Source organism: Poromitra crassiceps, assembly GCF_964638095.1.
Source record: "Poromitra crassiceps genome assembly, chromosome: 6".
Classification (NCBI taxonomy): Eukaryota; Metazoa; Chordata; class Actinopteri; order Beryciformes; family Melamphaidae; genus Poromitra; species Poromitra crassiceps.
Genome location: NC_139627.1, coordinates 11034448 through 11049859, shown reverse-complemented (window position 1 = coordinate 11049859; position 15412 = coordinate 11034448). Strand labels below are relative to the sequence as shown.

The 15412-nt window shown below is 45.0% G+C and overlaps 1 protein-coding gene across 1 annotated transcript in view; it reads right to left on the bottom strand.

Moving 5' to 3' along the window:
• Nucleotides 1-8283: 8283 nt before the first annotated feature.
• atp8b1 (ATPase phospholipid transporting 8B1) overlaps nt 8284-15412 on the bottom strand; it is a 104317-nt gene continuing 97188 nt past the window's right edge. The window contains exons 28-30 of the mRNA XM_083639137.1: nt 12467-12605; nt 11147-11277; nt 8284-10345 (exon numbers count right to left, since the gene is read on the bottom strand). Coding sequence (XP_083495263.1) covers nt 10115-10345; nt 11147-11277; nt 12467-12605 — 501 coding nt within the window. The 3' untranslated portion in view covers nt 8284-10114. The remainder of the gene's footprint in view (nt 10346-11146; nt 11278-12466; nt 12606-15412) is intronic.

Below are 15412 nucleotides of genomic sequence, written 5' to 3'. Positions count from 1 at the left end.
GGTGCAAACAAACGCATACATGTCCATACACACATAAAACACATAGTGTAAAACAGCCATGTATATGCTCTGGACTACTTTGATGTCTGTGTACTGAGTGTATGTAGCTATGCAGTGACTTTCCACTCAGTGTCTGCTCCACAGTGCTTTAATGATGACCTCCATGTCAGGTCAAAGGTCACTTGGTCACTAGCAGCCAGAGCCAATGGCGTTCTGGAGGGCAGGGCGTGGCCAAGGCCCCCTTCCCCCACCCCTAGCACTGCATCTGCAGCCTCCTGCATCAGTGCAGGGAAGCAGTGGGCAGCCCCGGACAGCAGCCAGGCTAACAATTCCCCTACAACAACCAGGAAGTTCCCCATCCCTTCAGGGCCTGTGGACAGACAGGTCAGGAGAGGCTGTGCTGAGGATGAAGTCCGGTCCCCCCCCTCCTACCTTCAAGAGAACCAACACGGTCAGTGCACTTCCTTAGCTGCCAGGAGCTGATGGTGGTGTTGTGTTGTTCAGTCTTTGCTCATGTTTTCCCCCAGCTTAAATGTGAAAATGTTTATAATAATATAGTGTTTACTAACCTATTAACATCCTGCTCTCTTTGACTTTAATATATCATAGATTTAACTTGCGCTCGTTTTTTGAGGGAGCAAGCACAGTGTCATTGCAAGCTTTAATGGAATCATTGGACATAAAGGCTAAATGTTGTTGAGACCACTCTCCATGCAGTAAAAGTGACACTCATTTCTCCTCCACTCTTGATCCGAGTAGTAGAGGATTCCACTGCCAGCATACTGACACCAGCATCGCCGGGCCCCCTCTGCTGGTCGTAAAAAATGGATGCAACACAACCCCTCCACCAGCCTGGACCTGGGGTCAATTTTGCAGCCCGTCTGCCCCAAATCTACAATCAAAGTGTCTGCTGCCCCCAGTTTGAAGGCCCTGTCCAGGTGTAATAAATATGTGCTCGCGCATCAGCCGATGGCCTCCAGTGGTGAGATCCACACCCAACTCATCCAGGTAAATCAGCTGAAATGGTGAAGATACTGTATTCTGGACACACATTGAAATGTTTTAAACTGCACCAAGCAGCACATGCTCGGCCCATGGCAGGTCAATGTGGTGCAACAAGCCTGTTGGAAGGGTCTGCGGTGGACACAATGCACCTAATGCCTCCTGTTTGTTTCCCCTATTCTTCTTCTGTACAGGGTGTGGTCGTGAAAACCAGAGGAGGAGGGCGAGCGGTCCAGTTCACAGAAATAGAGAGCCTGATGCAGGAGCCCACCACAGGCCCAAGGTAGCTTTCCACACATATGTGAACGACAGACAGACACTGCTGACATTATTATAATTAATAGTAATATACTAGTACAGTGCCTGTTCCCCCATTCACCACCTCCCACACACACACACACACACTGCACTCCATCGGGTCCCCCTAAGCGCACTCGCCAAGTTTGAGGTCGATCCAACAAACGGTTCTCGAGATACGCAAAAGACAGTCAGTCATACAGTCCTGGAATTGACAGAATTGAACACAAATTCAGGGGCCAAAACCCCAGGCTCGCCTGCTGCGTGGCCTCGCCTGCTCTATTGGCAGGCGCGGCGCACCATTCGCTTAACTTCGCATCACTGAAGACATCGCTGTCACTGATGATGCGACAATGGCTATGACATCACTGATGATGTCACAATGCCTATGGCATCATCAGTGCCTATATCATATCTGATGATGTCATCATAGACATTGTGACATATCATCCAGTGACATTGTTGACCAAAATCATATTATGATCTCACTGATGATGTCATAGGCATTGTGACATCATCAGTGGGACAACAATTGAAACAGACAGACAGATATTGCCCACTTGCTCACTTTTATATAAATAAATATAAAGGATTGAATGTGTTGCGCGTCCAAATTGCACAAAAACAGCGCTCTGCACTCAGTCCAACAGTTGTGGAGAGAACTATGTGAAGGACAGACAGAGAGACAGTCCTGACGATGGATGGTTGGATGGAGATAATGATGTTTAGAATGTTTACTGTGTCACCATGTCTTTGTTTCTGTGAAGGAGAGCACCAGAAGGCAGCCGCACCAAGGAGCACCGGTGGTCCCGCTGGTCCCGCTCTGTTGGTCACAATGATAAATGGATGGACCACAAGCCCTCCACCACCGTGGACCTGGATAGAGTTTTGCAGCCCGTCCTCCAGAATTCCATCCCGGTGTCTGCCCCTATCAGCGAGAAGTCCCTGTCCAAGTGTCAGAAGTACATGATCACACATCAGGAGGTTGCCTCCTCCGATGGTGAGATCCAGACCCAACTCATCAAGGTAAATAAGCTGAAAAGGGGGAAGGTTTTAGACACAAATTGAAATGTTTTAAACTGCACCAAGCAGCACATTCTCAGCCCATAACAGGTCAATGTGGTGCAACATGTCCATTCTTTGACACTGGAAGCCTGTTGGAAGGGTCTGTGGTGGACACAATGCACCTAATGCGTCCTTTTGTCTTTTCCCTTGTCTTTGTCTTTACAGGGTCTGGTGTTTAAAACCAGAGGAGGAGGACATGCCGTAGAATTCACTGACATAGAGACCCTGAGACAGGAGGACGTCGCAGCAAATCTTGGAAGTTGGTTAAATCCTCATCAGGGTCTGTGTCACCTCCCACTCTTCCTGAGCTTTTAAAGGTAAACCACAGTGAAATTAAGGGTAAACAGAATATAGCAGATGCCTTTAATAGGCATTTTATCAATGCAGGCTTAGACACTGTTTCACTGTAAATACTAAAGGCAGTGTAGCCACCACTTTAGGTTGCCCTCGAAATAGTTTTAATGTTCTCTTAATTTCTCCCACTCAGGTGTGCAAAGCTCTATCAAGTCTTGATTGTAAAAAATCTGCTGCTCCCGACCAAATTGAGCCATATTTTTTAAAAACAGCTGCCAATTTGATTGCAAGGCCCATTGCCTGCATTTTTAATCTTAGTCTAAGCAGTGGTGTGATCAGGCGCGGACTGCATAATCGGGCACGTCGGGCAAATGCCCGGTGGCCTGGGCTGGCCTGGCCTGTAAATTTTTTTTTTTTTTTTGGTGCCCGCAGTCAGGCCACTCACTGAACAGCAGGCCAGGCGCCACCTACTGGTTTACTAGTGGTTTTATTACTTTATTCAGGGTTAAAGTGGGTGCATCTCATTGTAAAATTGGACTCGGCCCAAATTGGGCTTCAAACGGCCCAAATTGTGCTTCAAACTGCCCAAATATGGCTACAAACGACCCAAATTGGGCTTCAAACGGCCCAAATCTGGCTTCAAATGGCCCAAATTGGGCTTCAAACGGCCCAAATTTTTCGCGCGTGCCGGACCGTATCGGCCTGGCCTGCTTGGTATCTAATGCCCGGCCTGAATTATGATCCCAGTCCGCCCCTGGGTGTGATCCCCAGCTCTTGGAAGTCAGTGTTTGTCCTTCCTTTATTAAAAGGTGGAGATCCTTCTGTTCTTGATCATTATCGCCCTATTTCTAGACTGTCTGTTACAGCTAAAGTGTTTGAATCCCTTGTGAATGAACAGCTAAAGCATTTTTTGTCTGATAATAATATTTTAAGTCAAACTCAGTCAGGTTTTAGGCAAGGGCATAGTACTGTAACTGCAGCTATATCGGTCACAAATGATATTATAATTATTAATACTATTATTAATAATATAATAATAATATAATAATATTATTATTATTATTCAATATCTCACACATGTTAACCCAGGATAACCTGAACCAGGAGTTTTCAAAGTCTGAGACTGTGGGCCTCCCCTCAGACAAAGCTTGGAAAAGCCCCCCCCCCCCCCCCACCCCCATTAGTTTACTTGCTTATTTTCCCTCAATTTCTGAATGCCTATTGGATCATGATTATGTGATTTGATCCCATAAACACTCAACAATTGAGCCAAGATAGCCTGATATTGCTGTTTGACATACTTCAGACTAAATACATAAAAAGGTCTGTCTGAAGGCATTTATTTCTTTCTGGCTCTGGGAAAGTGAGAAAAACAGTAAAGTAAAATGCACAGTCCCTAAAACTACTGTATCTCTGAACTATCTCTTTAACCAAATCACACACATTCAGGCTATTCTATGATCTCCTTTTGATAACTAACAATATTTTTTCATTTCTATTCACTGAGCCTCCCCTGAAACTGTTTGGAGCCCCCCCCCCCCCCCCCTGCATGGGAAGAAAAAAGTTATATTCTTTGAGGATGCCGATATTACTGTCTTTGAGAGGCTGTAGCGGGCTCATTTTTAAAGCCAGAGTGAAGATCATGGTATTATATGAAACTAAAAGACCTAAATTGCTACCAATCTTGTCACACTAGCTTGTCTGGAGTGTAAAGGGAAAGGGAGCCCCCAAAGTTAGGCTACATTTTGAAGGGGGAAATCTGCTCCCTTAGCCCCAGGCTAACAGAATCCCTTTAGTGTAGTCAGTGTGAAACGCCCTCTTGAGTTACATTGACACATTGCAATGATTCATTCATGTCTTTTGTAATACAATGATCTCTGTTTGTGTAAAACTATGCAAACTGTGTACTTAATCCATTCTCCAAACAGATGGGCTTGGCTGTGAATTGTTGTTGAAATCTTTTTTTTTTTTTTTATGACCAGTGGAGAAACTACAATAGCTGAGTGTGTGTCAGAGGTAGTTGAAGGGATCAGAGGCAGGGAGGTGTGTGAGCTGTTTGCTCCGTGTTTGATGAGTGCCAGAAAGTACGTCACTCATAACTTTGCCAAAAGGATGCAGGATGACCCATCCTGCTCGTATAACATACTGCTCTTAATCAAGTGATTTAGAGACTTTGTTTGACATCATCATGTCTCAGTCTGTTTGAAGTACAGTATAAAGAAAGTCAGGGAGACGAGTCTGGGAATTAAAATGAGATCCGAGTGTTCAGTCTCTCTATAGGTCAGATCTAGTATTGCAGATTGATTTGGGTCAATTTTGATTGTGTATGGTTTGCCATATGACAAGCATCAGCCTGGTTTTTTATCAGCGATCCCCCCCTGCCCATTTCTTAGCTGTCGATCTAGAGACACAAGCACCATATTCACTCGTCAGCATGGATTATAATAAGCCTATATGCACACTCAAGATTCCTGACAGTAGCCGTAGTGACAGTAGCCGTTATGGCTATTTGTCCACGCTGACACCTGAAATGTAGCTGTATACGGATGTGTTCGATCTTGCACACCATTGCTATTAAAGGGCTAGGATGAATAGCACATCCAGTAAGGAAAGAGGATCATGTGGGCTACAAGACTTGAGAGCAGGCGAACAGCAGCCAAGTCTTTGCGACACTGAGAAACATACGGAGCAGCATGTTGTCAGATGATGACAGACAAATTGAAACGGATACAATACTCATTTGCAACAGTATGGATACCAGCAATACTTCCTTAATGAAAATCAAACATACTACTGATTTCTCCCTCCATATCATTGGTGGGTATCTGTTCCTTCAACAAGCTAAAAGTGTTCCGATAGGCTGATGACTAGAGCAGGGGTGATCTGCCGTGTTGTGATAGGCTGATGACTAGAGCAGGGGTAATCTGCTGTTTTATCTGAGTTTTATCGGGCCTAGATTCTGGAGAAGCGTGCGTCTGTCTGTCTGTCCATCTGTCTTCCTTCCTTGTTATGCTTGCTGTTGTGATGTCATCACCAACCCCTCTTGGTGTTCAGCAGTCTTATGGATTCAGATTGCGGCCTCCTGCTCCCCCCCTCTCAAAAGGAATTCATCAGAGTTATTTTTGGTGTCTGTACCCCTTCACCTCAGTACCCTATGCTCTTTCATTAGTTTAGTGTTTATTCATTTATTTGTGGTCCTCAGCCCACCTCCCCGTGCTGAGCAGCATGAGGCCTGGATGAGGCAGGTACAAATCACCCATGGAGATGAAACAGACGCATGTTCAAAAGCAGCTGCTCCTCCTCCTTCTTCCTCCTTTTGCCTCTGCTGTGTTTTGAATTTGTCGAGATGGTTGCTTGGTCCAGAGATGCCCGCTGTGTGCCGTTTTCTTTTGATTGACTTTTGAACATTTGTGTGAAATCGGTCCCGTGACATGACGGTCCTCTCTTCTTTGTTCTCAGGTACCATGGCTTCTTTGCCTGCTTCTGGTTTGTAAGTAAGATCTACAGTGTGGTCAAGGTGGACTAGAGGACTGAAGGAAAGACTAACTCCCAGTACTGGCCTCCTCGGTGCTGGCTCTGAGAGGAAATGGTCTGAATGGACCTGGACTGAAATAAATCGCTCATCTTAGAAAAGACCAGAAGACCAGAGTCCGTCCTCTTTTGTGCTTTAAGCCGATGTTGCTATTGTTTCTATACATTTTTTGTTCACTGTTGTTGACCAGTAATTTGTTTTGAGTGGCACCTTGAACATCAGGTTGCTCACTAGCTGTCGTATTGAGCAACTTGTTTTGGTGGGTTTAACAGGACATCCGTTTGTTTTCCTTTTTCTAATGAAAATAAGAAGTTCTGTATTTTGTTTTTATATTCCCTTACAGCTAAATGTTATATTTTTTTTTCACCCCCTCTGCTGTAATGATGAGCTATGTGTGTATGTGTATATATATATATATATATATATACATATATATAGATACTTAAAGAATGTCACCATTATGGAACTGTCCTTAAAAACATCTTTTTTCTTTTCTTTTTATGTTTGTTGGAGGTGAAGACAGGTCTATAAATTCCTAACTATCAGCATCCTGTATTGTAGTTCTGAAGAAATTATATAAAACACTGATATTGCTATGATGTCCATTCTCTTATTTAATGTCCACATTTCTGTTTGCTTAAAAACAAATGGTAAAGGTGGTTATGAAGCAGATCTGTATTGTAGAAGATTAGGCTACTGTAACAGCGATGTCATTCATGTAGGTAACCCTTTATTTTACAGGTACCCTAGTTACATATGAACTATTTGTAATTACACATGAACACCAAATCTAATTACACAGTAATTACCAATAGTTTAAATGACGTTTTTGTGCCCAGTATAATAGAACAGTATATAGTGACTGATTCAGTTATTACAATTATTCTACCTACTAGAAAAAGGATAGGCCTATAACAGAGTACCAACAACTCCATGACTCAGCAAGGAAATAGCCTATATTCGGAGGTTCTACATGGATTGTGATTTTTGACATTTTCAATAGTATCGTCTCTGGGTTGCTTCCTTCTTGCAATAGGGTGGCTGTGGCTAAAGGCTAATGCTATTTGGGGGCCCTTGGCATGGACAAGTTTGGGAAAAGTCTAGGCCTTTGTAGTACAGTGGCTTTGTTGTGTTATTTACTCATGTGTTGGTTTCTGATCACCATCTAGTGGGCAGAAAAATAGCTCACTACTGCTCTACATGTGCCTGCCCCCTAACAAAGCATACGTGGGGGTGGGAGCGGAGTCAAGAGCACTAGACCATATCATGCACACCCTTTTTATTTGTCAATTGGTGTAAACTAAATTAACATACTAAATTAATATACTGAATTCATATACAAAATTAATTCAAGCTAATTATACATGTCATCTGTAAACACATGCAATGTCTTCATGTGCACTTTTCTTGTCTTACCCGACAAGATTTCACCATTTCAGTTACCTGAGATGTTACTTCCCTAGTCTCTAGTCTCTAGTCTAGTCTAGTATTTTCCCCCTCTAGTGGACTAGAGGGGGAAAAGGCTGTTTAAATTACAGCCATCCACCAAACGTACCACCATGCAGGCTGCTCCATTGTATAATCCACATCAATCTTTTTCAGCGTGTAGCAACGAGCTAGCGACTAGCGCTGCTGCTGTTATTGTTTCAAAGGCAGCGGCGCAGGCATTTAAGCTCGGCAGATTCGACACGCACCGCAGCAGAGGCAGACAGATTCAACACGTGGAAAGCAAATCCAAATATGGTCGCAGCCGCAGTCAGAGCGGGTCGGAGCCAATTGCAGAGCTCGCGGGGAGCGGAATGGGATTTCCATCCGGCACCGACTGAAATGGTCGGCACCAATGAGAGAGCTAAGTCCACCGTGCTGCTTCCACCCAGTCAGACTACAATTTGACAGTCTACAGGTCATGTGACTCGAGTCCCCACCTCTGATTAGATGTCACCATTTACATAGATTTTGGTTTGGGGTTTAGTTCCTCTGTAATTGAAAATCAAACAGTTGGTGATCGCGCGCGCGCGCGCACACACACACACACACACACACACACACACACACACACACACAAAATCACTGATTCGAAGGTCTGATTTCAGATTGCTAAACGCGCTCATGGCTTTTTATTAACCACCACATAAGACAGACAGTAAACCATTACAGCATCCTGACCACTGGCTTCATTCAATCAATATTAAAAGACACTTGTCTGTGTACAGTAACACTAGCAGGACGGGATACAGTAACAGTCGGAACGGGAATGTGTCATTTGGCATAGTAACTGTTCACCAGATACAGTAAAAGCTGATTATTATACAAATGGACAAAAAATTCATTCGGGAATGGTGTAAACAACCAATTAAACTTTAAAACAATTATTACACACACACACACACACACACAAATCCTTAGTTTTTGTACAGCTACTTCCATGCATCTGAAATTGAAAGAAAGAAAAAAACAGACAGACATCGTTGCTGTCAAATAAAGATATAAACCTAGCGCTCCTCAGAGTGTCTCCAACAGCTTACAGAGGTTACAGCACCTTTTGGAAAATAGAACAGTGAGGTATAGAAACAACATTTAGGTCCAGCATTGAACAAAAGAGCTTAAGGCTGAAAATAACGGTTGAATTATTGATTACAACACCCACCTGAAAGTACACTTGGGACAGCTGATACCACATAAGAGATAAAAACAAAAAAAACAAAAAGAATATTCACAATATATTAAATTAAGACACAATAAACCTCCATCTCCCTTGCATAGCCTGGCATAGTAACGTTCCACCATTATTCATATTAAAACATTAAAAAGAGAAACCTCAACATTAAGTTCAGTTTTAGACCACCGTCTTCACTCTCACGGTGCTCGTCACACAGCTCCAGTCCCAAGTCAGTCTCAAGTCCAGTCCCAGGTCTAAACGTATAACACCAAGTCCAAGTCAGGACAAAGAATCCAGTATCAATTTAATATCAAATATCAAAAGAAATATCTGGGATGTTTCAATGCAATATGGTTTCCGAGTCATTGAGTCGTAAAGTCAAGTCCAAAGTCACCAGAACTGAAGTAAAAGTCAAGTCAAGTCTCGCGTCTTCTCTTGAGCCATCAAGTCAAGTCTCAAGCAACTCAAACGGTGACTAGTCAAATTCATGTGACGTGAGAGTCAAGGTCATGTGACACGAGTCCCTAGCTCCTGAGTTTAGCTAATGACAAACTGACAAATGAAGGAACTGCTTTTTTGTGTAACTGATGTGAAGTGCTGGTCGGACAACAGACTAAAACTCCACATGTCAAAGTATCAAACATCATTATTGCTCTGCGGCCGGCCAGAGGAGAGACTCACTGACTGACAGAGGCTAAAAAGAAGGCGGACATTTTAAAAATCCTGAGTTAAACGACAGTATCTGTCACACACGCACTCGCTGCACATCAAACCCCGGTGTCGGCGGTCATCTCTTCGGCACGGAGGAAAAGACGGAAGGACTGGAGCAAAACGGACAGACTGCTTCGGGGAGCGCTTCATTTACCTTCCCCCCGCATCTGAAAAAAGGGCGAGGCATCACTGGCAAATGCGGATAAAACCCCTGCTGTTTCATTTCGACTAGTTTGACTACTTTAGGAGCGCTTGTCTTGTTTTTCGCTTCTCAACCCCCTAAGGCACTTTAATGCCCTGAAGCAAAACTGACCTGGGATCAGTTTTCAAGCCTTGTTGTTCACCTTTGAGCATCCGACCTTTTTGCTGCTTTCGACTCCGTTCCAGTTTCCTGATGGTTGAAAAGCTGTGACAGCCTTTCCACTCTGAAGCACTTCCAAGGTCACCGTCCCCGTAACTTTCAAAATAAGATAAACCAAGTGCTCCTCGCACTTTTCCAAATATTTACAACACGTCCGACACCACAGTTCTGCTCCGTTGCCAGCTGGGCCGGGTCAGATGTTCTCCGCCTCGCCCTGGGGAGCCTCCCTGATGCTGTCCTGGGGCCCTCCGTGCGCCGCCACGGTCGGCCGCCTCCGGATGCTGCGCCCGGACGCGATGAGGTCGGCGTAGCCGCGCGAGTGGGAGAAGGCGTACGCGGAGCGCCGGGAACGCTGCCCGCGCTGGAACGCCGGCTTCTTCTTCTCCTCTTCCTCCATCTCGTACTTCTTCCTGTTCCTCTGGACCTGGGGGAAGGACGGGAAATCGCGGTCAATATCAAAGCAGGCGTGTCAAACATACGGCCCGGGGCCCAGAACCGGCCCGCTAAAGGGTTCAATTCGGCCCACAGGATGACTTTGCAAAATGTGAGAATTGTCTGAGAAGTCCACCATTTCAATTGTTCTATCTCAGGATTTGACACCTAATGCACTTTGTAAAGGCTGGAGCGAGGCACCACGTTTCAGGAGCAAGAGAATAGCGATTTCATGTTTTCTGTATTCATCACTAAATGGTCGATATAACTCTATACAACTATTTTCATTGTTTGAATTGATGTTGTTTGAATTGTTGAATCGACTCATCTCAGACTCCAGTCAAAAGCACCCAATTGTGCCTGTATACCAGGGGTGGGTCATTATTTGACCTGGGGGTGGGCACATTAGAAACCCAGATTGACTCTGTCAGTCATTTTGAAGGAGACAGACAAAGATGCAGCCAACACAGATTTCCTCATGTGCTCTGTCCACGAGCCTAAATACATACTGCTCTAAAATGCTGTTCAAAGTCAGAAATACAGCATCAAATACGTCATCTAATTAAAGCAGCTATACGGAATTTTCCTTTTCTATTGACTGTAGTCAATGATTGCATCAGTATTAAATGTAGAATGTTTCATAACCAGTTAAGGGTTCACTGTAGCTGCTTTAACTGTAACTTTCCTCAAATAATAATATATGTATATCTTTTTTAAAGATTAAACAATTAAATAACTGATAATGTTTTGAGAAGATGGTTTCATGCAGTAGGTTTGAGTGGTGCAGTGTCACCTTGTCGCCCACAGAGGGCCAGATGGTTTTATGGAGGAACTGGATGCAGATGACGGGCAGCAGGCTGATCCCCACCGTCAGGATGATGGTCAGCCACAGGTAGGGCTGCCGCAGAGCGTTGGAGGCTGCACCTGCACACACACACACGCACACGCACACGCACACGCACACACACACACACACACATCATTGTGTGCCCCGTCTTCTCCTACGCTGCTTCCGTACCTGCTGACCAATCAGAGCGTGTGCCCTCTCTTCTCCTACGCTGCTTCCGTACCTGCTGACCAATCAGAGCGTGTGCCCTCTCTTCTCCTACGCTGCTTCCGTACCTGCTGACCAATCAGAGCGTGTGCCCTCTCTTCTCCTGCGCTGCTTCAGTACCTGCTGACCAATCAGAGCGTGTGCCCTCTCTTCTCCTACGCTGCTTCCTTACCTGCTGACCAATCAGAGCGTGTGCCCTCTCTTCTCCTACGCTGCTTCCGTACCTGCTGACCAATCAGAGCGTGTGCCCTCTCTTCTCCTGCGCTGCTTCCGTACCTGCTGACCAATCAGAGCGTGTGCCCTCTCTTCTCCTGCGCTGCTTCCGTACCTGCTGACCAATCAGAGCGTGTGCCCTCTCTTCTCCTACGCTGCTTCCTTACCTGCTGACCAATCAGAGCGTGTGCCCTCTCTTCTCCTACGCTGCTTCCGTACCTGCTGACCAATCAGAGCGTGTGCCCTCTCTTCTCCTGCACTGCTTCCGTACATGCTGACCACTCAGAGTGTGTGCCCTCTCTTCTCCTGCGCTGCTTCCGTACCTGCTGACCAATCAGAGCGTGTGCCCTCTCTTTTCCTGCGCTGCTTCCGTACCTGCTGACCAATCAGAGCGTGTGCCCTCTCTTCTCCTGCACTGCTTCCGTACCTGCTGACCAATCAGAGCGTGTGCCCTCTCTTCTCCTACGCTGCTTCCGTACATGCTGACCACTCAGAGTGTGTGCCCTCTCTTCTCTTGCGCTGCTTCCGTACCTGCTGACCAATCAGAGCCATTTCTCTCACCGACGACCCAATGGCGATTCAACATGTTGAATGGCCAGGAAAAGCCGCCTACAGCCAACGGTGCGGGACACCCCCCAAATACTACAGACGCCCAGACATGGCCGACACCCACTAATTGGCTGTATGTGTCTTCCGCTATATAGACAGAGAGATAGACAGACAGAGAGAGACAGACAGAGAGAGAGAGAGAGATACAGACAGACAGACAGAGAGAGAGAGAGAGACAGACAGAGAGAGAGAGAGAGACAGACAGAGAGAGAGAGAGACAGACAGAGTTTAACTGACCGGTAAAAGTGAAGTAGGAGGGGAAGATGACGTGGATGCCGGCGCTGTGGATGTCGAACATGATGCCGAAGTAGATGGCTATACTGCCCAGGACGGCAAAACAGTTGACGAACGTCCAGTAGGAAGTGTCCAGAGAGATCTGAGCAGGAGGAGAGACAGGTCAGCAAACAACACACAAGACAGTGTCCACCAAGCTACCTGGGAGTCATGTGACTTTTGTTTACAAGTCCTGGTTGGCTTGTGTTTGGGCAGCGAGAGGCTAAAGCAATGGTTCTCAACGTGGGGGTGAGTTGTTAAACTTGTATTTCATTGACAAGAAGTTAAAGGTTAGAGAATGTAGAGAAATTTGCGTTTTGGTCATAGATTCTCTGTTATCTTTCTACCTACAATACAGACAGACTGTTATCTCTCTACCAACAATACAGACAGTCTTATCTCTCTACCTATGATACAGGCAGTCATGGAGTTCTGGACTAAATCATATCTGAAAAATAAAAATCGATCGGATTTCACATCACGTGTGTATGTGGACTAAACACATCACATGTGTATGTGGACTAAACACATCATGTGTGTATGTGGACTAAACACATCACGTGTGTATGTGGACTAAACACATCACATGTGTATGTGGACTAAACACATCACGTGTGTATGTGGACTAAACACATCATGTGTGTATGTGGACTAAACACATCACGTGTGTATGTGGACTAAACACATCACATGTGTATGTGGACTAAACACATCATGTGTGTATGTGGACTAAACACATCACGTGTGTATGTGGACTAAACACATCACGTGTGTATGTGGACTAAACACATCATGTGTGTATGTGGACTGAACACATCACATGTGTATGTGGACTAAACACATCACATGTGTATGTGGACTAAACACATCACATGTGTATGTGGACTAAACACATCACATGTGTATGTGGACTAAACACATCACATGTGTATGTGGACTAAACACATCACATGTGTATGTGGACTAAACACATCACATGTGTATGTGGACTAAACACATCACATGTGTATGTGGACTAAACACATCACGTGTGTATGTGGACTAAACACATCACGTGTGTATGTGGACTAAACACATCACGTGTGTATCTGGACTAAACACATCACGTGTGTATGTGGACTAAACACATCACGTGTGTATGTGGACTGAACACATCACGTGTGTATGTGGACTAAACACATCACGTGTGTATGTGGACTAAACACATCACGTATGTATGTGGACTAAACACATCACATGTGTATGTGGACTAAACACATCACGTGTGTATGTGGACTAAACACATCACGTGTGTATGTGGACTAAACACATCACGTGTGTATGTGGACTAAACACATCACGTGTGTATGTGGACTACCGTAAATTCCGGACTATAAGACGCACCGGTGTATAAGCCGCGGGACCAAAATTGACTATTTTTTTCTTCTATAAGCCGCACCGGTCTATAAGCCGCGGGTGTTTTGATGTTTAATTACCATATGAAAGGGTTCGTGCACAGAGAGGAATGTCGGGAAAGCGATGGCTGTTTGGGGAAGCTCCCATTTATTAACATTTCAACAAAACAAAACAAAAGTCAGGTCACTAATCCCCAGACAAAATCACACAACAATAGGCTATATGTGCAGCAAACCTGTAACCAGAGAAGTCAAGTCACTAATGCTCGTCTTCCTCTTCTTCCTGCGTACTGAAACCACCAAAGTCCTCATCTTCAGTGTCGGAAACGAACAGGTTCAGGGTGGCTTCGTCAACCACTCTCCTCTCTCCTTCATTGTCACTCAAAACCAACGAACTCCTCTTCATCTATAGCTGTGTTTCCATTACAGTTTTTCGCAAAAGAATTGCGATATTTCTACAACTTCGACAATGTACAATTGCGACTTGTAGGCGTTTCCATTGAAGTTGCGTTTGAGTGATTCCCCGTTGCAGCAGCTGCCACAGTGATTACGCACGGGGATCTGCCCCATATCCCGTCCCCTGCATGCTCAAATCCAACCAATGGTCAATGGAAATCCCAACATGAAGTTACAATGCATATAAACGAGCCTGATTATCAATTCAAAAGAAAATGAGTCGCAAAATGTTGCTGGCTGCGTGAATGCAGTCAGCGCGACAGGCAGAGGAAAAAAGGTAGCCTAATAGCCTACAACTGGTCCGATTTTGAGATGGAGGGGGGAAAAGGCTGATTTGGTTCTATAATTGCACCTGAAACGTGTGCAATGTATTAGCCTACTCACAGTCACTGTATTCACTTCAGACAGCACCACCGCACCAGTGTGTGCTTTTCATCCTCTCATCTCGCTGCTGTGCCAAATGCGCGCACACAGGCAGCCTGCTGGATAATATGGGTCACATGACGTGCAAATGCGAAAAATGTGTTTCCATTACACTTTTGCGATAAACTGCTATATCGACACGTCTGAAAAACCACCTCATGATCATCTACTGCTCGTTCTCATGCTGTCGAGAACGAGCAAAGCTTTTTTTTGGTGAAAGAATCCTCCAGGGCGCTTCTTGTTAACAGTCCGAGTGAGTGGCAGGTCGAACGTCAAAGGCACTTCATCCATATTTATGATCTGCTCCGGTTCGATGGAATATTCCTTGATCTTCCTTTGTGTGAATTCGCCGAAGTTTGTGATTTTCTCCTGGTAGTCGGGGGAGGGAGTTGATGGGCTTGTGGCCGTTTGCTTACCGTAATTACCATATGTAAGTGGTCACGCACAGAGGGGATTGTCGGGAAAGAGATGGCTGTTTGAGGAAGCTCCCATTTACCGTATTACCATAACATTTCAACAAAACAACATAACACAACACCACCGTTGTTTATTTTTACAGTGCACACAGTGTCCGCGGTGTGGTGAAAAGAGGGCAAGAGAGGAAATTAAAACAGAAGTGGATTTATAGTTAGAAAGA